This window comes from Zootoca vivipara, chromosome 8 (assembly GCF_963506605.1).
Source record: "Zootoca vivipara chromosome 8, rZooViv1.1, whole genome shotgun sequence".
Lineage (NCBI taxonomy): Eukaryota > Metazoa > Chordata > Lepidosauria > Squamata > Lacertidae > Zootoca > Zootoca vivipara.
Window position 1 is genome coordinate 72,356,351 of NC_083283.1, and position 25,524 is coordinate 72,381,874.

Consider the following 25,524-nt stretch of genomic DNA (forward strand, 5'->3'; position numbering starts at 1 on the left):
AGCTGGACCTCAGTGTCCGGGCAGAACGATGGGGGTGGAGACGCTCCTTCAGGTATACCGGACCGAGGCCGTTTAGGGCTTTAAAGGTCAACACCAACACTTTGAATTGTGCTCGGAAACGTACTGGGAGCCAATGTAGGTCTTTTAGGACCGGTGTTATGTGATCTCGGCGGCCGCTCCCAGTCACCAGTCTAGCTGCCGCATTCTGGATTAGTTGTAGTTTCCGGGTCACCTTCAAAGGTAGCCCCACGTAGAGCGCATTGCAGTAGTCCAAGCGAGAGATAACTAGAGCATGCACCACTCTGGAGAGACAGTCAGTGGGCAGGTAGGGACTCAGCCTGCGTACCAGATGGAGCTGATAAACAGCTGCCCTGGACACGGAGTTGACCTGTGCCTCCATGGACAGCTGTGAGTCTAAAATGACTCCCAGGCTGCGCACCTGGTCTTTCAGGGGCACAGTTACCCCATTCAGGACCAGGGAGTCCTCCACACCCGCCCGCCTCCTGTCCCCCACAAACAGTACTTCTGTCTTGTCAGGATTCAATCTCAATCTGTTAGCCGCCATCCATCCTCCAACCGCCTCCAAGCACTCACACAGGACCTTCACCGCCTTCACTGGTTCTGATTTAAAAGAGAGGTAGAGCTGGGTATCATCAGCATACTGGTGGACACCCAGCCCAAACCCCCTGATGATCTCTCCCAGCGGCTGCATATAGATGTTAAAAAGCATGGGGGAGAGGACAGAACCCTGAGGCACCCCACAAGTGAGCGCCCAGGGGTCTGAACACTCATCCCCCACCACCACTTTCTGAACACGGCCCAGGAGGAAGGAGCGGAACCACTGCATGACAGTGCCCCCAGCTCCCAAGCCCTCTAGACGGTCCAGAAGGATGTTATGGTTGATGGTGTCAAAAGCCGCTGAGAGATCCAGCAGAACAAGGAAACAGCTCTTACCTTTGTCCCTAGCCCGCCGGAGATCATCGACCAGTGCGACCAAGGCAGTTTCAGTCCCATGATGAGGCCTGAATCCTGACTGGAAGGGATCCAAATGGTCCGCTTCTTCCAGGCGTGCCTGGAGTTGTTCCGCAACCACTCGCTCAATCACCTTGCCCAAGAATGGAAGATTTGAGACTGGGCGATAGTTGGCCATATTGGCCGGATCTAAAGATGGTTTTTTAAGAAGCGGTTTAATAACCGCCTCTTTCAGCGGGTCTGGGAAGGCTCCCTCATGGAGAGAAGCATTTACCAACCCGCGAAGCCCATTGCCCAGCCCTTCCTGGCTAGCTTTTATAAGCCAGGATGGGCAAGGATCAAGGAGACAGGTGGTTGGTTTCATTCGTCTAAGCAGCCTGTCCACATCCTCGGAGGTAACAGATTGAAATTGATCCCACAAAACTTGACTAGACAGGACTCTAGCACTCCCCCGCCCCGGCCCTGCTCCCACGGTGGAGTCTACCTCTTCCCGAATCTGAGCGACTTTATCTGCAAAAAACTTTGCAAAATCATTGCAGGAGATCATGTGGCCCGTACTGGGCCCGGATGGAGCAGGTGGTTCCGCTAAATTGCGAACCACCTGGAAGAGTCTCCTGCTGCTGTTTTCTGCAGATGCGATGGAGACGGTGAAGAAGGTCCTCTTCGCCGTCGCCATTGCCACTTGGTAGGCTCGAAGTTGAGCTCTAGCCCGTGTCCGGTCTGATTCAAAATGAGTTTTCCGCCACCGGCGCTCTAGCCGTCTCAACGACTGTTTCATTGCCCTCAGCGCCGGGGAAAACCACGGGGCTGTCCGGGCTCCATGCAATCTGAGAGGGCGCTTCGGAGCCAGACAGTCAATAGCGCTGGTTAACTCCGCATTCCAGCGGGCCACCAGGGAATCAGCTGAAAGGCCATCGACATGGGATAAAATGCATATTAATGCAGGTATATGACAAACTAAATTTAAGATTTTAAAAAATTAGAATCCAAGAAAAACAGCAATTCATCCTCATTCACATACAGAGACTTCTGAAAGAAGAGTTACTTCCTTTCTTTCTGTCACATACTTCTGAGGATTATGAGCCGGGCTTGTTTGTAACACGACATACTGCTGGCAGGAGGGGACTCCTGTTTCTGTGCCCTACCTTTAAAGCTTTCTGTTTTCAAAACAGTGGCCCTCCTCAGGAACCACACAGTTTTAAAATGTCAAGGACAAACAAAATTGATTTGCTTCACAGTAGCCTCATGTTCCGTTCATATTGCTTGTTTCATTGGAAGAATATGCAGGTGAAACTCAGGTTGGGGGGGGGGCTTTCATTTCGATTCCTCTGTGATTATAACATCACCACTGACCTGCTTTCATTTTATACTTTGTCCTTTTGGTCTTTCGCGTTGCTTCAGCTTCCCCTTTCCTGTTGGGGATAGCCCAGTTACATTTCTTGTATCCAGATCAGGTCTGCACACACAAAAAGAAAATGGATGAAAGGTGGGTGGGTGGGAGGTTGCCAAACATCTGGCAATCCACCAACAAATGGTTGTTGTATGGTGTTCATCTTACCAGGTTGTTATTTACACAGAACATATGGTTCATAGAGAACCAAGGTCTCATAGTATTGTAGCATTTGCTTTCTTACCGTGGGACATTTTTGATGGTGAAATGCAGAGGAGAACGTAAAGTGAATAGTTCAGTGTTGGGTAAACTATGGACCTCCACCTGAGTGGTCAGGGATGATGAGAATTGCACTCCATCAGCACCTTCAGGTTCCCCATCTCTGCAATAGATCCATGCATCTAGGATCGCATCATCACATAACCAGATCACCGCATGGCCTAAATTCATTGGTGCCATTCCAAAGCGTGCTGAGAGCTAGGGTAGTGTACTGGAGCTCAGAATCCTGCCTTAGCCATGAAGTGTGTTGAGCAGTCTTGAATTTCATTGTCTCTGAGCTGAAATTACCTTGCAGAGTTGCTACGAGGGGAAAGCATAAGATAAATCATAAACCCTTGAGATACTTTGTGGAAAATTAGAGTTGCCACTGAATTTTCCCTGGGGCAACAGCTGAAGAAAATTAAACATTCTTCCTCAGGTGAAACATCCATTATTATAAGAAAATAATTGGGAAAAACACTTCATTAACATTTCACAGGAGGTGTCTACATTTCTTGGGTGGATCAAAATGTGTTGTATAAATGTGGTTTGAATTGTAAACACAGTGAATATGATAAAGTCACATGGTCTCTCTATCTTCTGCCAACTAGTCTGTATTCTCAGTACACCAGTTTTGATCACACTACTTATATGTCCCTCTATAGGATTTTTATCTTTTTTACTGCATTCAAACTCCCCACCCCAAGGGCGTACCCACCATTCAGCAAGTTAGGGCAGCTGCCCTACTCTAGAAGCAGGGCTGGTGGGCAGAGGCGGAGCACAGCCCGGCGGAGCGCGAGTTCGCCATTCCCGCCGCACCGCACCGCACCCTCCCTCCAGCTCCCCGGCGCGCCCTCAGGCAAGGCCAAGCGCGGCGGGGAACCAGGGAGCGTGGCGCAGCGGGCGGGAACGCTGAACTTGCGCTCCGCTGGGCTGGGCTCCGCCTCCGCCCACCAGCCCTGCTTCTAGGGAGGGGCACAGCCCGGCGGAGCGCGAGTTCGCTGTTCCCGCCCACTTTGTGGCCCCTCCCCTTCCGTGCCTTGGCCCCTCCCCTTGCCCCCCCTAGTTTTGATCCTGGGTACGCCCAAGCCCCACCCCCACAATGGTATTCAAGGGACGGTGTTCAAAGGACACAGAAGGAGGGAGGGAATATTAAAATGTGACACCAGAGCAACCAGTGGCCAGCAGGGAAAGAAACAGCATTTGGGGAAATGGTGTGGCTGAGTAAATGCTTACATTTGATGTGTGTTTGGGGTGGGTGGGAACCAAGGTAAAAAACATTTTAATTAACAAGTAATGCCCCGTGAGGTTTCCGTACAACATATCTAATATTGTTCTAATATGGGGAAATAACATTAAACAGGTCAGTGTAGATCCAACCAGAGAGACTGAATTGACAATAAATTTGAACAAAGGCAGATGAACAGCCACACACATGCTTTGAAAGGCAGCTGCATGCTTTTTAATTTGTGCTCCTCTTACATTCCCCCTGCCCCATTTTTAGTCAAAGGGAAATAGCAAAGTGGATTTAACATTTTAGCCTTCACTTGAGGGAAAACATGCATTGTTTGTTTTCATTACCTCCCTTAACAGCATGCTGCCAAGGTAAGAGCCATTAAGATGTTCCGTATGTTACTGAGGTACCATTACTGAAGGATGGTGGCAGCCTAATTACACAGTACATCATTGGAAATCTGAGTTTGGCAGGAGCTGAAGAATCCTTCAGAGTTTCAGATTAATCCAAATGACCCTGGCTTTTATTGCTGCTGAATTTCTGAAAATGCAACAGAATGCCAAGTTGCTGTAAATAAAACACTGCAGCCTAAACAATTTGAAATAAGTAATATACAACTGCCTTGACTCACTTATTCCTTTCATTGTAGTGCCAGCCAGATTTCTTAAAACAGAAAACAAACTCCTCATTGACTGGGATGCTTTGCAACTTTGTAAGTGAAGAAAAGGGACAACCAGCATTAGAAATTCACCCATTGTTTTATGCACCAAAGCCCTTCTCAAATACACAGAGTTAACAATGTCTTGTGGAATACCTGTTCAATCAAGCCCAGCCCAACCAACCAACCATGTACACTGGCCTTGACAAATTTCTTGTTAATGTTCCCTACCTGGGATTGCAAAAATGGGAGTGCTGCCAAGTGGTTGGCAGGCCAGATGGCATGGTTGGTGGACAAGTAAAAGAAATCTAGAGGGATAGATTTGCTATTGAAACCTATAATAACACACCCTCCAACATTTCTCCAATGAAAATAGGGACATCCTAAGGAACACAGGTGGTGCTATGGGTTAAACCACAGAGCCTAGGGCTTGCTGATCAGAAGGTTGGCGGTTCAAATCCCTGTGATGAGGTGAGCTCCCATTGCTTGGTCCCAGCTCCTGCCACCCTAGCAGTTCAAAAGCACGTCAAAGTGCAAGTAGATAAATAGGTACCACTCCAAGTGGGAAGGTAAACAGCGTTTCTGTGTGCTGCTCTGGTTCGCCAGAAGTGACTTTGTCATTCTGGCCACATGACCTGGAAGCTGTACACCGGCTCCCTCGGCCTATAGAGAGAGATGAGTGTTGCAACCCCAGAGTCGGTCATGACTGTACCTAATGGTCAGGGGTCCCTTTACCTTTACCTAAGGAAAAGTAGGATCAAATCAGAAACCGGGGTGGCTTCTGTAAATCTGGGACTGTCCCTGGAAAGTAGGGATACCTGCAGGGTCTATATTATAATAAAAAAGCCATAAACCTGTTTTCTGCTGGCTTCTCATCCATACAGCTTTTTCTATGCCTTTTGAACTGTTTTAGGTGCTTTTTGGTGTCCAAAATGAATTCAGTCTCCAAGTCGGTAGTGCCTTTTCTTGCCTCTGAAAAATGACATTTTCTGCCTCTGGATTGTCACTGTTGAAAGAAGCTATTTGAGGTCAGGAAACAGGAATGGAGGAAAGAGTGGGCTTCCCTCCTACTATTTTCCCATTCCCTCACAGTCTACAGCAGGCATCCCTAAACTGTGGCCCTCCAGATGTTTTGGCCTACAACTCCCATGATCCCTAGCTAACAGGACCAGTGGTCGGGGAAGATGGGAACTGTAGTCCAAAACATCTGGAGGGCCGAAGTTGGGGATGCCTGAAAAAGCAGAATGTGCGTATCTGTGTGTGCAGCTCTGTGTTACTCTGTTCATGTATGTGTCAAAATGCCTGTCTGAATAGGTCTGGTTACAGGTAGGTAGCCGTGTTGGTCTGGATCGAAGTAAAATAAAAAAATTCCTTCAGTAGCACCTTAAAGACCAACTAAGTTTTTATTTTGGTATGAGCTTTCGTGTGCATGCACACTTCTTCAGATACAGTGTATCTGTATCTGAAGAAGTGTGCATGCACACGAAAGCTCATACCAAAATAAAAACTTAGTTGGTCTTTAAGGTGCTACTGAAGGAATTTTTTTATTTTGTCTGAATAGGTGTGTTTCTGCCTGTTTCCCTGCCCTGTGTGTGTGTGTGCGTGTTTGTGCGTGTACACACACACACACATCTGTACAAACCTTGGGCTGGAAAAAAAAGGTAGCCACTCCTGCTTTATAGTATCCTACATTTCACCCATTAAATTAAATGGGTTTCTATGTGGTTTCTCTTTCATCCAAGCACTGTCCAGACATAGGCCTTCCTATTTGTTTGTTTGCATGTATGCTCCAGTTTGAAATGCTCTTCTCTACGGTAGGTAGTTTATAGCTGTAACAAGGTTTTAGGCCATGTGCTTTTATACCATACGTGGACACTGCAAAATCAGACACACCTCTTTCCCTGATTTTTTGACACTAGAGATGTATCTTTTTAAGACCCACCTTATTTCTGTAATTTCAAGTAGTTTAAAACTGTTTTTAATATTGTATGACACTGTGTTTCAATGCTAATATTGTATTTTAATTGCTGTAACCCATCCTGGGTCCTTAGGGTGAAGGATGTGTAATAGTAATAACAACAATAATAGCCAAGAGAGCTGAACTTTCTGAACTGAATATATTTACTTCGACTTGGTATGAATGGAATCAGACCAACGGGCCTAACAAACAGGGAAACCCTCCTTCCAGCATGATTAATTTCTAGAGAAACCAAGCTCACAGGAAGCATCCCTCTCCCCTGCCTGCGTCAAGAACCTCTCTTGAAGTACAAAAGGGGCCTGGAAAATGAGTTCACTAAAATTGATTAGCACAAAATCCCTGACCTCTGTTTTTGATGAAAAGTTAAAATTATAGCTTCCTCTGAAATGATTAAGAAAAATGTTAAGGACATTCTTCTTCCTCAGTAGGATATGAGTGTCTTGTAGCAGTGGGAGCCATTCTGTCAAAATTATGAAGCTGTTAAAATTCTTGCAACTGACTTGGGCAGTGAGAACTTCTAGCGGCGAAATGGCTTTATTCCAGTCCAGTTGTTTTAGCTATGTCTAATGAATGTGCTGTGTAGAAAACAATGTGAAATGCTTTGGTGAGAAAGACACTATGGTGTATGCACACCCACACACCAACTTTTTGCTGACATCTGTTTGCTGCTGCACTATTGTAAGTGTAGCCCCCAGTGTAAAAACAAAGTGCTTCTGGTTTTAGGGGTATCTCTGGATACTGAAGGGCCTGTGACCAGAATAGGCATTGGGACCCTGCAGAGGGGCAAACAGATACAGAGCTATCGACATGCTTGTGATATTTCAGCATAATCCTTTTTGATGTTATACGAACTTGACGTTATGCAGCTTTGTCAAAAGCTGTGTTGAACCACATTTGCTCTTCATGATTCAACAGATATTACCTGAATGACTGATGTAATGGGAATAGCGTTTAATGGCTTGGGATGTTTCATGGTTGATGCTTGCCCAAAACAAAACAACCAGGACATGGCTGCAAATCTGAAACTCTCAAATGCCCCCCCTCCCCGGTTTATATTTAATGTATTTATTTATTCATTAAATTTGTGTTTCACCTTTAAAATCAGAATCGAATAGGGAAAAATAGTTTTGGCGTGGCTATTATGATAGGATTGTATAGTGCCCTTATGTGCTGTATTAATGGTAGGGACACAGGTGGTACTGTGGTCTAAATCACTGAGCCTCTTGGGTGGGTTTGCCAATCAGAAGGTCGGCAGTTCGAATCCCCGTGATAGGGTGAGCTCCAGTTGCTCTGTACCAGCTCCTGTCAACCTAGCAGTTCGAAAGCACGTCAAAGTGCAAGTAGATAAATAGGTACCACTCTGGCGGGAAACTAAATGGCATTTCCATGCACTCTGGTTTCCGTCACAGTGTTGTGTTGTGAGAAGTGGTTTAGTCATGCTGGCCACTTGACCCGGAAAGCTGTCCAAAGACAAACACCAGCTCCCTCGACCTGAAAGTGAGATGAGCACCGCAACCCCATAGTTGCCTTTGACTGGAATTAACCATCCAGGGGTCCTTTACCTTTTTACCCATATTAATGGTAGCAGCATGTGTTACAACTATCTGTAATTTGCCAAGATTTCAGCTGAATAACTGATTATCAATTTGCCATAGGTATCTTCCACCTGAAAGTACCTGAAACATCTCTCATTGGTTCAGCCATTGGAAGAATCAGAGCGGTGGATCCCGACTCTGGGAAAAATGCAGAAATTGAATATACTATTGTACCGGGAGATGGAGGGAACTTGTTTGACATCGGCACAGATGAGAACACACAAGAAGGGGTCATCAAGCTGAAAAAGGTATTTCTATTATTATTATTATTATTATTATTATTATTATTATTATTATTATTTATTGAATTTATATACTGCCCTATACCCAGAGGTCTTAGGGTGGTTCACAGAACAAAATCAAAATATAAAACTGCAAAATATATAATCAAAATACAAACAACATCCCAATAACCCCTCTCCCCTTGGAGTTACGTGGTAGGTAGATAGTGATTAACCTCAAGATTACTTAAAAAGGCTGAAGTCAGACTTACATCTTCCAGATTTTTAGGTCAAGAACTGCCTCCCTTCATAGCACCTAACCCCAAAAAGAAACAAACACCATCAATAGAAGAGGGTAGCAACATGGTGTCCATGGTCAACCATTCTGTCAAGTGTATTGGGCAAGAGAGATCAGTTTAGATTTCTTGTTAACTAGAAGTCCATTTTTATCCTCAGCTGCTGATGGATAAATCAGTCATTTTTTGTTACTCTCCCTTTGCCATTTCCCCAATATACAGGCCTCAAAAATTCTGCATTAGCTTGTGGGGTTGTTGTTGTTTTTAAGTCCTTGTGAAAATTTGTCAGCATTTTAGTGTGTCGTTCTCCTGATATACACATTATTTTTCCTTTTAAAAACCCAATTCCCCCTAGCATAATGTATTCTAATGTTATTTTCACTCAAATATGCATCTGAATGCAGGCTTTACGCTAATACGTGCATTTTATTTGGCTGGATAACTGCATTACAAAATTCAGCAAAGTGTAAGGTTTGAGGGATAACTGTGTTTTGAGTCGCACATTATATTTGGAATTGTAAATTATGTGCATACACATTAAAATAAGTATGGAATTCCTTCCCCCGCCCCCTCACATCCCCATCCTCAGGCCTGTTTTTATATTTACCTGGCACCAAGCTGTCAGTCCAGCCCTATTGGAATCTTCCAATGGATAAACTTGTAGCTATGTAATCCCGCTGAAGGGCAAAGAGTCCATTGTATCTCCCAGCCAGGAAGCTGCTGTCTCCTGTGGTTTTCAAAAGAAAGTACATTTTCAGCTCAAATCAATCACTCTCTATAGTAACTAAGAGCTTGCAGCATTTTGCTTGACTATTGCAAGTGGGCCGTAAACCTCCAAAGGAATAGAAATGGTGTTTTAAAAACAATAGCAAAATTAGTAGCCATAGAAGTTTTAGTACTTCACATGATTCATGTGCCCAGTCTTTTGAGTGGGAGTAGGGACCAAACATGGACAAGATACCAGTCCTACACCACTCACACACAAAGCAATTGCATGAATAACCTTTAGAAGGCAAGATGTAAACACATACCCTCCAATATTTCTCAGATGAAAATAGGGACACCATTTTCTAGATCAAGAAGCTTCTCCTGCATTTGATTTCGCTGCACATGTATACGTTGTATGCACAAATACATCTGTCACCTTGATCCAATTAAAATCTCTCAGCCTAGCCTACCTCGCAGGATTGTTGCAAAGAAAAAGTGTGCGAGGGAAGGGATGTACAAACTTTCCACCGGTAAAAAGAATGAAATAAAATTTTAACTGTAAGCTGCCTCGAGTCCCTGTCAGGGAAAAAAGTGAGTAATAATAATACAGTGGTACCTCAGTTTACGAACTTAAACCGTTCCGGAAGTCCGTTCTTAAACCAAAACCGTTCTTAAACTGAGGCACACTTTCCCTAATGAGGCTTCCCGCCGCCAATGCCCTTCCACTGTTCGGATTCCGTTCTTAGACCGAGACAAAGTTCGCAAACCGGGACACTAATTCCAGTTTTGCCGAGTTTGTAAACCGAATTGTTTGTAAACAGGACTGTTGTAATCCGAGGTACCACTGTAATAGGAAACTGTGAGAATGATTAGGATCATACCAGAGAGTAAATCCTATTGAACTCAGTGGGACTTAATTCTGAGTAAAATTGCTTAGGATTTCAGAAAAATTTCAGAAACAGACTGGAAAGAGAAGTTGCTGAATTGCAACTCATTACCAAGCTTAAAACCATGGAGAGAGCTGGTCTGAATAAAGACATTGGATTCTTATCTTATTATACATGATAAAGCTTTCTTTAGCCATCTCACCCCTTGCTTTTTCCTGCAAGACCAATTGCAGTCATTAACAGTAGTCAACAGGTTTACCACTGCTATCAGCCAATCACCCATTCCCACCACCCTTCTGAGTAATACCCCTCCCCACCCTCTCACTATATATAAGTGTCTGGTGACTTCTGTTTCAGTGTATCTGAAGAAGTGTGCATGCACACGAAAGCTCATACCTATGACAAACTTAGTTGGTCTCTAAGGTGCTACTGGAAGGATTTTTTTTTTATTTCGGTGTAAGGCTGCACAGTCTTTACCCTGTTAACTGGGAATAAGCTCCATTGAATACAGTGGGAGTAACTTCTGAGTAGACATGTGAAGACTTGCAAGTGTAAGGCTCCATTTACAATAAAGGAATAAACCACTGTTTCCTAAGAATTGCTGGCTGCTGAAGCATTGCATTTAAAGAATTTAAATGTAGCATCTTTCCTAGTTTGGCCATAGGAGCTTATGATTAGGAACCAGGGCCCACAGCAAATATGTGGACTCAATGCATGGGTGTTTGTCGGAAGCTGTCCCATATAGTTGTAGAAATGTCAGTCTCGTTAGCACAATGCCTTCCTTCTTGCAAGGTTTTTTTTTTTTTTAAAAAAAAATGCTCCGTACACATCAGAAGGCAATTCATACAGATTTTTCAGCAGCTAACATGCCAGAAAAGTAAGGGCAACAAAGTGGGCCTATAAAACTACCTGCTATTTAAGATATGAATATTGCTTGGCCTTTGGAACTCTTTTTCTTGGGGACACACACCTGGTCTGTTTGCCTGACAGCAATGGTTGGAGTTTATTAAGAGAACAGTTAAGGAGGTGTGAACTAAAAGCAAGCCTTACGTAGCCAGCAGAAGGTCTGTGCCCCACTGGAACAAATAGCTCTAGAGATGGGGGAGCAATTTGGTGGCTTTGAATTCCAGAGTGAATTTGCCTGATCCATACCTCCTGGACCAATATGAGGATGAGATATGAGCCCACTTCAAAATCCTCACTCCTGCCAGAATCCATGATAAAGTAGTTCAAGCGCTGACATTGCCTCTTTATTTCTTTTTGCACACATACTATTTACCTGGAGCTGCTGGCGTGCACAGTTCCTCCCACATGGCTTGAAAATCTACTTCCAATTCTCCCCAGGCAGAACAGGACATGAAGACATGTTCTCACTCTCAGGGAGTGCTCCAAAATAGGCTTCCAAGGAGATTGAATAAGACAAAACATGGCTGCCCTTGTGAGTTGGCTGGGCAGCCATGTGTTGTTGTTCTTTCCTCTCTCTCTACCACATTTTCAACTAGTGCCTGTTAAAAGAAAGAAAAAAGAGGAGAGTCTAAGGACTGGCTAACTTCTAAGTATTTCTAAGTACATTTAAAGAAATGTGTGTAACTGACAAGAACTTTATCACAACATTCAAAAGTGTGTGAAATCTATTAAATGCAGATCTGCACGTTTGTGGTAGAGGTTTGAATTAGGATGCTTCATTAGAAATGTAAAAGAAAAAAGTCTCGGAGACTTAGGATTTGAGAAGACCAACGTTTTATTCCCTATTCTCAAGCAAATCACTGACTAGAGATGGTCTGGGGTAACCAACATTCGATCCAAAAAGTATCTGGGCTTGTTACTAATGCAAGTTTATAGTTTAATACTTGTCAGTCACACTGTTGTTGCAAAAAAACAACCACAATATATATACACTGGGTTTTTTTTTTAGGAAGGAATAAAAACATATATGCTGGTGAAAAACAGAGAACCCTGTTCTCTCATTATTTCTCTCATTATTTTCAAATAGCTGTCGTAATCCAATACTGCTAAGCGGGAGGTATGTTTGTAGCACATCTTAAATCTCATAATGTGGCTGCTGACTCTGTGACTTTGTGCTTTGAGTCCCAGATACAACCCCTGTTATCTCTTAGAAAGGATCAAATGCCTTTCCATTTGAGTATCTTGTGTCTTTTAGTGCCACATGGTGGTTGGCAGTGAAACAGCAGCCAAAAGGAAGTGAAGCAAGCAAGTTCTACTGCCTTATTAGCATCACAATCAATAAGCTTTTATGGTCTCTAAGTGGATAAATAGATTCTTACAGTTCAGAAAGTTAATTCTGTCTCTTATATGTTAGCGCCAGGCCTCCCAAGCATGTGACCCACTGAGCTGAACACAGCCCACCAGCAACTATCAAAAGAGGCCTACCATCAGTTCGACAAAGATTTTGCATTTTCTGTTTGTCCAGGACAGCAAAGCAGAGGGAACATCATTTACCTGCCAGGCCACAATATGTGACTGGTGGGCTGTGTTAGGTACAATTGCTCACAAGTTGGTCAGGCTTGTTGTACACCTAAATAGTGCATAAAGGTGGGCTCTTCCCCCCCCCCCCGGTTGGAACTCACAATTCATTAACTTACCACCAGTATGAATGTGGGCTCATATATAATATTTCCATGCCAAAACAACAGCAAGGCCTTTTAGGTAGGTGCCCCACAGCTGAGAAACAATGAAGGAACAGATTGTTCCCTGGAGCATGCATGGGGAACTGGCTTTTTGTTTTCCTGGAACAGGGGTGGGGAAGTGGATCACTGCATTGTCAGTGCTGCTGAGAGCAAGCTCATTTGGATGTGTGTTATCTTTGCCCACGAGCTGATTGGTGCTGATAGCCAGGGGCATAGCATGGGGGGAGGGCTAGGGGGCGTAGCCCCAAGCACATGATTTTGAGTAGGCATGAACCAAGCACCCCCAGGCAGGAATCCCCATCTCACCCTGCCTGCCACTGGGGGTCTCTGGGCTCCAGAGCCCAGCCTAGCCCTACCAAAGCATCTCTGGCCCCTCTCGCTGAATGGCCATCCAGCCAGCATTGAGAGGATATGGCTGCCAAGGGCAGGCTCCACCCTGGACAGTTTGGCAGGTGTGCAGAGCAGCCCCTTGAACCCTCTGTGCCCTGTGCTTGTCTGGCAGTGTCGGAGGTGAGGGCTTGACTGCATAGCTGCCAAGTTTTCCCTTTTCTCGCGAGGAAGCCTATTCAGCATAAGGGAAAATCCCTTTAAAAAGGGGATAACTTGGCAGCTATGCTTGACTGGTGTGGCAGGTTTTGTTCACCCTCCGCACCCCACTCCCAGCACATGTCCTGGGTGCCAGCAAGGGATGCAAAGCTGCTGCTGCTGACAGCACACCCTCAAACGACTCCTTTGAAGTCCATTTGCAGGATTCAAACCAAACCCGCCAACTAAAAGGAGATTAGATAGATAGATAGACAGATAGATAGATATCCCCATTTGTAGGCGTAGTCTGCATTCATAGTCAAGTGAATCACTGCCTGGGATTCATACAGGTTTGATCCTTACAAGTGGTAGTGGAATAATATTAAACCCTTTAAATACAATGTTTTAGTTGTAGTGGGGTTCAGGCCAAGTTGCTGCTGCACATTGGAATGGAGCAGTGGCAAGGTCAGCAAGGTGCAAATGAGCTGGCAGGAGATTGGTTCCTCTGGTGTATTTGCACCAGGCTGACCTCACTGCTGCCTTTGTCCATCTCCATCCTGCTTTGGAGTAGCAATTCAGCCAGAGAGATATCAGGTAAGCTGTGCAGCCCCACTGTGCCATCTGCTACCGTTTAATTCTGGTATTATGTGATTAATGTGTGTATGAACATTTTTGTTTCCTTAAGGGCTGGTACTGATAGAAGAAACAGAAGTTTTTCAAAGTCTGCTTGATGGGTTGTGAAACAAAGCATGTTGGCCCACAGGGGTGAACAAACCTCTTGTTTTATAACCTTCTGGAGACTGCGTACCCTCCCCAACAAAAGAAAAGCCAACAATAAATAGTGGGTTTGCAATATGTGACAGGTCAGGTGTCACACATTATGCAGGCCTGAAACAAAGAGAGCAAATGCGAACAGGTTTCTCTACACTGGGGTCTAAAGAACATTGATAATGCAGCATAGGAAAATGCCTTGCTGTTCTTATTCATGCAGTGCCTGCTCTGTGGATAAATATAGAAACTGTTTAGCTGTGCAAGTCTTCACAGATAGCAGACAGCACTGCGTGTCTCCTGTCACCGTGCGGAGACTGTGAATGAAGAGAAACACTTCCTTCTCAGTATTTGTGCTGTGTTTATTGCAATAGCATATTCAATCAATTTCAGCCTGTGTTGCATTCTCTGCTTCAAGATTTGATTTTGCTTTAATTTTGAAAGAAAATGTTCTATTCTCCCTGTCTGCGTGAAAGCACACCCCCCCAAAAAAAAATCAGCATATTTTGTGCTAAAGTAGATTAGTACAGACAAGATGGAGTAAAATCCCAGGTTTCCATTTTACTTAATTGTTTATAGCAGAACTGGGGAACCATAGATGTCTACATGTTGTTGGACTCCAATTCCCATCAGCCCTGATAATTATGGGAGTTGGAGTTCAGCATCATCTGGAGGGACAATGGTGCCCCAGCCCTGATTTATAGCAATAGCCAGTATCCAGAACTAGTTGCACCTTGATTATATTCACAATGGATGCTTGTAGGAAGGAATCAGAATTCTGGTTAGTGCTTAACAAACTCCTTGGCATGCTTCTCGCGCTTTACTCCTGCCTGCCATCCATGTGATTGACTAGGCTTCCTTCAAACTTCCTCAGATGTTTCTCGAAGGAGGAACCTCCATCGTCAACTTCATGTCAGGCAAGATGTGGTGGCAACCAAACTCCCAAGTGTTTGCAGAGGGTTTCAGCAGATACCGTGTTTCTCATATTATAAGACACGTCTTATATTAATTTTTTCCTCAAAAAAACACACCATGGCTTATTTTCAAGGGATGTCTTATTTTTTAATAAAGTGCATCAAGCAAGTGAAAGGTTTCTGAGATCAAAAGCAGCAGAACAGAGCCCAAACAAACATGATAAAAGCATGCTTTTCACAAACTTTTCCTGCATTGCATGCATACCGTGCAAGCTCAATGTTTTTAGCCCAACAAGAGTTCAGTGCACTTACAGAACAGGCTTTGAAGAGCTGCACCTCTTGCTGGGTCCCGCTGGGTCGGAGCTTCGCACGGCTTCAGTTGCAGTCCGAGGGCTTCAAGCACAGTGTGCTGAGGCTCCAGCCGGGTCCCAGGGCTTCGCCGCGGTTCCTGAGCTACGCGTCCAGCCAGGTCCCGGGGGTTAGCGCGTGCGCCTTTGAGGCTTGCAGCCGGGTCCCAGGGGTTAGTGCGCGCATGCTGAAGCTCCAGCCGGGTCCCAGGGCTTCGCCGCGGCTCCTGCAAGCTGCCGCGGCTTCAGCTAAGCGTCCAGCCGGGTCCCGGGGTTAGCGCGCGCGCGCTGAAGCTCCAGCTGGGTCCCAGGGCTTCACCGCGGCTCCTGCAAGCTGCCGCGGCTTCAGCTATGCGTCCAGCCGGGTCCCGGGGGTTAGCGCGCGCGCGCTGAAGCTCCAGCCGGGTCCCAGGGCTTTGCCGCGGCTCCCAGGGGTTAGCGCATGCGCTCTGAGGCTCTTGCCGGGTCTCAGGGCTTCGCACAGGGGACACCGAGGCTCCTGCTGGGTCCCGCGGCTTCGCCTCTCGCTCGGTCGGGGCTTTGCGATAGTGCTTATTTTCGGGGTATGTCTTATTTTTCACCAACCCTTTGAAATCCTGTCATGGCTTATTTTTGGGGGATGCCTTAAAATATGAGAAACACGGTACCAATGCAACACAGACCACACCACATAAATCAAATGCACAGGTCATGGGAAATGTCTTCACAGAGCTCCTGAGGAATAATCTCAGGCTGAAATATGAACCAGAAGTCTAATAAATCAGGACTATCGGATTGACTTTCATTGTCATCATTATTGAGTTCATTGAGTTCAATTAGTGCAATATAGGTTTGTTCATTCATGCTTCTTCCTCTGAATGATGTAGATTAATCTCCTTCTCTCTCTCTCTCTCAGAAAACTCTGAGCAATTTAGGCTGCAATCCTAACCCTATCTACCTGGGAGTAATAGGTCTTCCTTTCAATTAGTCATGGTTAGGATTGTAGTGTTCATCAAGCTTATGAAATTAGTTTCCCTAAAATTTCCTCAGGCATTTTACCCAAGCAGAAATCTTAAAATTCACTTTTAAAAACCCACTTCTGTCAAAATTTGGCAACAACTTTGGGACTCGGCAGCGCATGAACACTGAAGAAATTCATCTAGCCTTGTTGAAACACCTGTTGCTCCCCTTGAAAATTCCTCAAATATCTTCACTGAGGAGAGCTCTCTAAATTCATCTCAAATTGCAATAAATACAGTGGCGTAAGATTATTGGAAGAGCTTTGCTGAGACAGGCCCATGGCCCGTTTATCCAGCTTTCTGCTTACACAGGGTCAAAGCAGATAGAAGCAGACTCAATAGTATTCTCCCACTCATGAGCCCCAGAAACTTGCACCCTTATCTTCCACTAATCTGTCTAATCTCTTTTAAGCCTCTTTCCGTGTCCAATAAGTCCGAGACGCCTTTGCCTGATGACACTGTGGCCCATAGATTGCAGCAAAATACTGGGTGGGCAAGGTTTTGTCCAGTATCCTCCCTGTGTGATGGGCTTGTGGGGGGAAAGCTGTCTCATGAGTCCTTTGTTAGGCAGAAAACCATTGTTTGTATGAGGGTGGAAATGGCATTAGACAGGATCAACAAAGTATGGGGGAGCCCCCTTAAGTGGCCTGAGGGAAGGATTGACCAGGGTACCCCCAAGCTTGGGGTATCTGCTTTGTTGGAATCTGCACCCTGGTCGCACCCTGGTGACACCTTGCTTGGTGGCTTGTACCACAGCAAGGTTCAGCACTGGCTGACTCCCATGGAACAGGTTTGAGGTGGTCCAAACCTGGCTTGATCCATTCCGTTAACATGGGGCTTGTGGGACGTTGAACAGGTCCTGGGTCCCAAAGCCATGCCACCCCTTGCCCTGCCTTCTGCTATCAATAATGATTTGGCCTGATTTTCTCATCACACTCTGGTTATTTTGCTGCTCTCATGGGTCACATTGTGAGCCTGCCTGGGCAAAGCTGTTGCTATGACTACTGCATCCTGCAAGAGAGAGAGATAACCTTTTTCTCTACCCACCATGCATGATGTGTGTTTTTTTCATTTTCTTCCATCTCTGCAGGATCCTTTTGCATCCCCTTTTCTTCAGCAGACAACCACAGGGTGGAGAAATCAGTTTGAGGAGGCTCCTCATTGACAGCCAGCCAGTTTTTCTCCTCCTGCACCTCTTTTTCCACATCAGGTTCCCAAGGGGCAGAGAGATCAATTAGCAGTATTTATTGCATGCTCTCAGGCAACTCCATTTTCTCCTCCTGTACAGCAGGTTCCCCAGGAGTAGAAAAAACTTTCAACAGTTCAGGTGTGGCTGGACACAATATGTCACCCCTGTTGCACTTGCACAGTACTGACCCCTTCACCTCTCCCCCTCTATCTCCTGGTAAGCAGCAGCAATATGAGGTGTGGTTCTGTTGCTCACCTGACCCCCAGCCAGTCATATTGCTGCTAAATAGGTACTGCTGTGACAGGAAGGAAGGTAAACAACATTTCTATGAGCTCTGGCACACATCACAGTGTCCTGTGCACCAGAAGCGGTTTAATCATGCTCCCTCGGCCTGAAAGCGGAGATTAGTGCTGCACCCCATAATCAAATTCAACTGGACTTCACCATCCAAGGATCCTTTACCTTTTACTCCCCCCCCCCCAATTGCTGCTTACCAGGAGATTGTCATGCAATGGGCTCAGAATAACCAGAATCTAAGGTCGTCACCATGTGTGTCCTTTAGCAAAATCTGGACATGTTTTGGGAGGTTTCTGGCGAACAGAGACATTTGTGGGATTTTGCTAAGATTTGTAAAATTCCTCAGGTCTGAAGCAACACTTGAGGTGAATGTGGATATATCTCCTCAGGCAATGCATCTGAGGAATTTTGAGAGAAAAGGAGTATCAGTCAGACTAACAACATGTCTCAAAAAGGTTTAATGCATCCCTATGGAAAGTCATTATTCAAACACTTTCCAAAACTTGTTTTTTTTTTGTTCCTTTCTTAGAGTGACTATTAATCCCTTGCAAATTCATAATAAACCTGTTTTTGATGTCAGTGCTATAAAAAGCAGAGATTGGATTCATGGCAGGTAGGATATTGGTAGAACATGACTACCGGTAATTGCAACAGAAAATTCAAAAATATGCATTAATTTTTGTACATTGCAAAACTGTAAATTTCAGTTCCTTCTAATCTCCTCTCTGTTCCATGCATTTTATAACTACAATGCTTTTGTGATGTTCCTAAAGCTGACCACGAGATGTCACTGCTAGCTAAGCATCCACAGTAAACCAGCACAAGAAATGAGGTGGCCCAATCCAGTTAAATGTCTGTAGAGCCTCTGTTTCTTTTTTGTCAGCAGCAGGGTAGCCGTATAGACTTCTTGTGTGTGTGTGATCTAAAAAAAAAAAAAAAAGGCAACATATTATTATTTTTGGACGTATAATGGGGTAGTTGTGGGACAGAAATGATAGTTCTGATAGGAATGACTGAGCAAGGACAAGACTGTGCTCGGCAAATAAAAAGATTTCAGACCATCGTGTTGGTAAATTACCTGGACTCATGCTGAATGGTGGAACTGATTGATTCACAGTATACGTAGATATTCTGTCATGCTTGTCAGCCTCAGGCAGTATAAGACATAAAAACATTCATTACGGCATATTGAGGTGGAAGGTAGGGTGTAAAGTGGGCAGTGATCCATGGCTTTATGTATAGAATTCTCAGGTCATAACTTCGAGATTTCCTCCCCACCCCAATACTTCTAAAAATAATTACTGAAGCAGCTCCTGATTCCTCCCCCTTCCACCATGCTGGTATTTTGATCCACTGTTCCCTCTAACGCCAGAATCGCCTGCTGAATGCTTCAATATTTATTTTATTGCTACATAAAGGGGGGCTGCAGGATGAAGAGGCTGGCATTTTGGGTGGCATACGTGAATGTTATATGTGTCTGCACAGCCTAGCATGCCTTTCCTTCTGCCAAAAGCTTCTCCCCATGCCACTCTAGGTGGCTGGGGAAAGGAAGCATGCCTCTTCCAAAATGACAACCATCCAATTAGCTCTTTTTGCCATAGTTTTTCAGTAAATTTAAACAGATAACCATTCCTGCCACCCACAACAATATTTTCTGACAAATTAAACCAAGCTGATTGGGGAAACAGAGTGTGAGAGAAGAGGTGATGGAGAGCATTGTGGTTGGTGATACTGGAACCACTGAGATCCAAAAGAACCAAGAGGGCCACATTTCACTGCTGTATTGCTGAGCCGCCAAAAATTTATCACAAACTGAATTCAAACCAATGGCCCATAATTCAGACATGTAATGGCCAAGGTGTATCCTAGCTCTTTTTTCTTGAACTCCTTTGATTCATGGGTATCGGATATGGCAACCACTAAAAATTGTGTACTACAACTCCCATCATCCCTGACCATTAGCAATGATGATTGGAGTTGGGATTTCATAGCTTTGCAAGCAGGGATGGCCACATGGGCTAACCCTGAGAGACTCCAATGATTGAATTAAGGACATTGTGTATGAAAAATACATACTGTTCTACTGAGCTGCAGGCCCTCCTGTCTGCCATTGGTCCCTTCCTCCCCACCCAAAACCAAAATGCATATTCAGTATAAACATACTAAGCAAAACGGTCCTCTATTAAATATTTTAAATATGCATATATATTTTCTCTCTCATCCAGTGGTTTTAGACTTCTTCTTTTAAGTCCTTGTTCTGACGTTGTATTTTGCATTCCTCTTTATTGTAGCCATTGGACTTTGAAACAAAGAAGGCATACACTTTTAAAGTAGAGGCATCAAATGTGCATCTTGACCATCGCTTCCATTCTGTGGGCCCATTCAAGGATACTGCTACGGTGAAGATCAATGTGTTGGACATGGACGAACCGCCTATTTTCAGCAAACCTTTATACACAATGGAGGTTTATGAAGATACTCCGGTCGGGACCATTATTGGAGCTGTTACTGCCCAGGACCTTGATGTTGGCAGCAGTGTCGTCAGGTGAGAAAATGCTCCTTGTCTTCCCAAACTGTCAGTGAGACTAGATATATAAATACATAAAACAACATGAACCTCAGGAACAGTTAAATTCTGTTTTCAAAACGAGGGGCTAGCAGTTTGGTCCTTCTCCAAGAAAAAAAATAAATCTGGTGAATCCAGAGCATTTACAATCTGGAGGAACCTTCTGGATCCCACACTTCAAGTGTAGTGGAATGACAAAGGTTTCCCAAGTCCTGGAGCCCAAAAGTAAGGCTTCCAGTCTAAAGCATGTGTTAGAACCCCATCAGGGGTCAATGTATGTCTGTAAAATGTTTAACAAATGGAAGGGGATGGTTGGCAACGGCTTAGGGAGCTGGGTATGTTTAGCCTGGAGAAGAGAAGTTTAAGGGGTGATATGATAGCCATGTTCAAATATATGAAAGGATGTCATATGGAGGAGGGAGAAAGATTGTTTTCTGCTGCTCCAGAGAAGCGGACACGGAGCAATGGATTCAAACTTCAAGAAAGAAGATTCCACCTAAACATTAGGAAGAACTTCCTGACAGTAAGAGCTGTTCGGCAGTGGAATTTGCTACCAAGGAGTGTGGTGGAGTCTCCTTCTTTGGAGGTCTTTAAGCAGAGGCTTGACAGGCATATGACAGGCTTCGATGGTATTTCCTGCTTGGCAGGGGGTTGGACTGGATGGCCCTTGTGGTCTCTTCCAACTCTATGATTCTATGACCCATGAATGAGGCAAGGTGAGGTCATTTGCCTCAGGTGGAAGATTCATCCCCTGCTTTCGTGCTACTGCCAGCCCCACCAGGACTTTCAAGCCACCAGGACAGCACCACTGCCCTCACTGCTGCACCTACTGTGCCCTCACAGCTGTGTCATGTTGACAGCGCGGGCACAGCCATAGGTGAGGGCACAGTTGCAATGGCGGGGCTAGCAGCAGCACAGTAGCAGAGGGAGGGATGCTGATCTGTGGGCAGGGAGTAACAGAGAGAGGCAGCTTCAGCACATTTTGCTCACAGTGACAAAATGTCGTGGGCTAGCCCTGAATTTTGGGAATCCCCAAACTGGCTTCTGTTGATTTCTTACACATGACCATTCTGCTCACCCTCAAACCATGGATTGGAATGACTTGCAAAGGGATGAAACAGGATGGAGCAAAGCTATGAGTGAGTGTCAGTGAGACCACAAGGGGATGGAATAAGCTGATCAGCCCATCCCTCAAATGTCCAGCTTCCTCTCCAAACACTGCATCCATCATTTTCTGAACATTTATGCATAATCTTTCTCTTCTACATTTGCCTTCCCTTTTCTTCCTTTCCCTAATTTTTATTTTCAGTTTGCAAGCCCCACAAGTCAAGGACCTGGTTCTTTAATTCTTTAAAATGTCATGTGGCAGGTTAATGACCTCTGTTAATAATGTCACTAATAATAATCCCAAATAAGTTTGTGAGTAAGTGTGCTTCAGCACAAATGTAATTCAATTTAGGATTAGGATGCTTAGAAATGCCACACAAAATATCTACCTGAAAACATTTAAAATAAATCTGGATTTCAAGGGATGAAGCTAGGTTATTGGCTTTACATGCTCTGGCTCATTGGCAGTGTTTAACCCTCTTATTGTGAAAATGAACAATCAATGGCTTAAGATACAGTGCCTCATTTAAATTTAAATAATAAGCTGTCCAACAGAGAACCATGTGCTTACGGTTGATGAAAGCAAGGCAGTTCTTAAATATCACTTTAGTAAATTGGCTTATGACACATTTAATTTGGTTCACTCCAGTAAAGCATCCTACATCTGATTCCAAAAATCAGATTATTTTAGTGTCAAGATGATAGACGTGCTCTGAAAGATCTTTAAGGTACCGGTAAGTATCAACTATTTGCTGCCTTGTGTCTATTGTTAGAGGCTGAGCAAAGTGACCCATATTCTAAACCCAAGAGTTTGATCATCAGTCTTAGGTTTCAACAGTGCAACAGGTGGATTTGACCTAAAGGCTTTTGAGAATGGGGCTAGCCTTGATAACCACAGTTCCCCCTCCCCATATTGTTGCTCTCGCTCATAACCCAAGGCATTGGTTGACTGCTGTGATGTCATGGGGTACTCACAAACATTCTGATAAAATTGAAGATCAGATACACAGCTTTTGCAAACTACAGCTGATAAATATAAATTGAACAATTGTTTGGTCTTTTTGGGGGGGGGTGGAGGCAGAGGAACAGGACAGGGAGTATGGAGAATGGGGAATTGAGCACAAGCAAGGAGACTAAGGACCTGATTGGAAAGAGAACCTGGCAGGCAAGGGAGCACAGAAAGTGGAGCTGCAGGAGGCATGGCAGATCAGGAAAAGGGTACAAGCAGGTAGTTTTGCTGAGAAACCAAGGATGAGTTCATGGATCAACACTTGGAGTTTCTGAAAGGAAAGCATATATAGATATAGACAGTGCTTTTTTCTTGGGGTACTCAAGGGTACGTAGTATTGGCACCTTTTTTCTAGAAAAAAAGTACAGTGGTACCTTGGTTTTTTAACGTCTTAGAGGCCGAACATTTTGGTTTTCGAACGGCGTAAACCCAGAAGCAAATGCTTCGGTTTTCAAACACGCCTCAAAACATGCCACGCGGCTTCTGATGAGTGCAAGATCCGGAGGCCGGCTGTTGAGTCTCGGTTTTCAAGTGTTTCAGAATTTGAACAGTCTTCCAGAACGGATTACGTCCGAAAACCAAGGTACCACTGTATTAGATCTAGATGCAGATATAGGGAAACTCACATAGAGCCCATGAGATGTTCTCTCCTATGGATCAGGAGGGTTGAGATGGAACGGAGGTCAGCGTGGTGGAAATTCAGGCCAGGCATGCCCAAACTTCGGCCCTCCAGATGTTTTGGACTACAATTCCCATCTTCCCCGACCACTGGTCCTGTTAGCTAGGGATCATGGGAGTTGTAGGCCAAAACATCTAGAGGGTCACAGTTTGGGGATGCCTGGACTAGGCTGTAGCACATTCGTTTGAAAGCAGCACCTTCCAATCTGTCCCATAAAACAACAGAGATTTAAAACTGGATAGCCACAGAGGGGGAAAGAAACCGCAGTGATGGGAAAAGGCCAAAGGCATGGCATCACCCTAACTGACACTAGCTTGGAAATGCTGTCTGAAAGCTGATGCCTGAAAAATGCTGAAGGGCTTTTGATTAGGAAATTGCTTTTTACTAGCCGTGTTTAATGTGTAGGTGGAGAGAAGACAGAGCTTTTGGGGTCATTACTGTGGCCACAAAAGGCCTTCTTTACAGTTGCTTTCCACCACCCAGTTTCAAGTGAACGTCACTGCAACCATAAGGACTAGAATCTTGATTTTTAAATGAAGGCTGGTTCCCCCCCCCCCTTAGGTTAAATAACCAGGGCACTTCTTGGTCCACATAAATGAACTCTAAAGGTTTCAAAAGGTCTGTAGGTTTTGACTGCACTCTTGCATTTTTTGCAGAAAATGCCTTCGGTGCTTTAATATGTAGGAGTGCTGATGCGGAGATACTGCAATTCATTTATTTGAAAAGGATAATTGTCAAGACCCCCATTTCCTATTTATTAAGCTGATCCTGCTTATTTATCTATTGGCCTAACAGAAGGAAAGAAAATATATGCAGTTGTTAGTTACTGATGTATTAGATTTCAGTACTCCATAAGGTTTATCTCCTCTAATTGAAACTAAAAAGTCAATAAACAGAAGTTAGCAAAAGCATAAATTAGTTGCAAACAGTTGTGTGTGCTTACAACTTCCAAGTATGTCTTACAACCATTATGCTGTGTTAGCTTTTTAAAACCTAGTTTGCCTTGTCAGGGTAAATAATGGCCTATGTCACTTTAATAATATTTTAAAGAAAGAACTTGTAAAGCATAATGCAGTTGAGGGGGACTGGAAAATAGGTCCTTAAGAAGACAGTGGAAGACAATAAGTGTTCTCATATGCAATAGGCAATATAATGTGCTGTGCAGTATAGTTTCATTGCAAATTAATTCATTTTCTCTGAGATGTTTTCCAGGCACAGTTCTCGCCATCACAATGCCTATTACACAAATCTGTAATCTGCAAAACAATGGAGACAGGAACAAAAGATAGATCTGTGCTTTCTGCAGCAGATGGCACAACTCCAGAGAACAAAGCAGTTCAAAACAGCTCACATTAGCAGAAGTAACACTAGTCCTGGCAATTTATTACACTTTATCAGGCAAAAAAGGCACTTTCAAATCTGTTAGCTTTGACATATGGGGATCAGAAGATAATAGCTAAATGATAGCAGAAAGAAAATCCACTTATTTAAAGAATAGAGAAGGAGGAAAACTGTTTTGCAGGAAGTCATCAAGAATGCTGAGGTTTATTTTTCTTGTTTGGATAGAATCAAAGCAGTCAAAGTTTCAGCGAAGGGACGAGTTTATTGGGTGAAGATCAAAGCTGTCAGGAATATAGAAATAGAGAGGCAAGCACTGAATGAAGATGAAATTGAGAAATCCTGAGAGGATGTGTACCAGATGCATGACACGGGTTCACTTCACATTTTAAGGATTTAGGAGTCTCAGAATTTAGTTGTTCCGTATTGTGTGTGGTATCCAGTTAATATGTCCATCTGTGCAAGGATTTACCGTACACTTATACAATGGATCTTCCCTCCTATCTCTCCCCACCCCCGAGGCAGGCTTAGGGGAGTGTGACCAGTTTACCAGCACTGGGCGCTGAGCTGAATCAAGTGTCACAGAGGGTCCTGCAACAATGACTTAAAACAGAAGGGGAGAGGCAGGAGGGCTGCTGAAATTCAATAGCCTAAAGTCTATTGATTAGGGGAAACCCTAGAACAGATTTAGGTAAGGGCAGAGGGAGGAGAAAGAGGAATTTCACTGTGCAAGCGTAAAGGTAAAGGACCCCTGGATTGCTAAGTCCAGTCAAAGGCCTCTATGGGGTTGCAGCGCTCATTTCGCTTTCTGGCCGAGGGAGCTGGTGTTTGTCCACAGACAGCTTTCTGGGTCATGTGGCTAGCATGACTAAACCACTTCTGGTGCAACGGGACACCGTGACGGAAACCAGAGTGCACGGAAGCGTTGTTTACCTTCCCGCT

General features: G+C 44.5%; 1 protein-coding gene across 1 annotated transcript in view; it reads left to right on the top strand.

The window, feature by feature from the left end:
• The window catches only part of CDH12 (cadherin 12), a 241,364-nt gene that overhangs the window by 192,310 nt on the left and 23,530 nt on the right, over nt 1-25,524 (top strand). The window contains exons 6-7 of the mRNA XM_035126166.2: nt 8,146-8,333; nt 20,175-20,428. Coding sequence (XP_034982057.2) covers nt 8,146-8,333; nt 20,175-20,428 — 442 coding nt within the window. The remainder of the gene's footprint in view (nt 1-8,145; nt 8,334-20,174; nt 20,429-25,524) is intronic.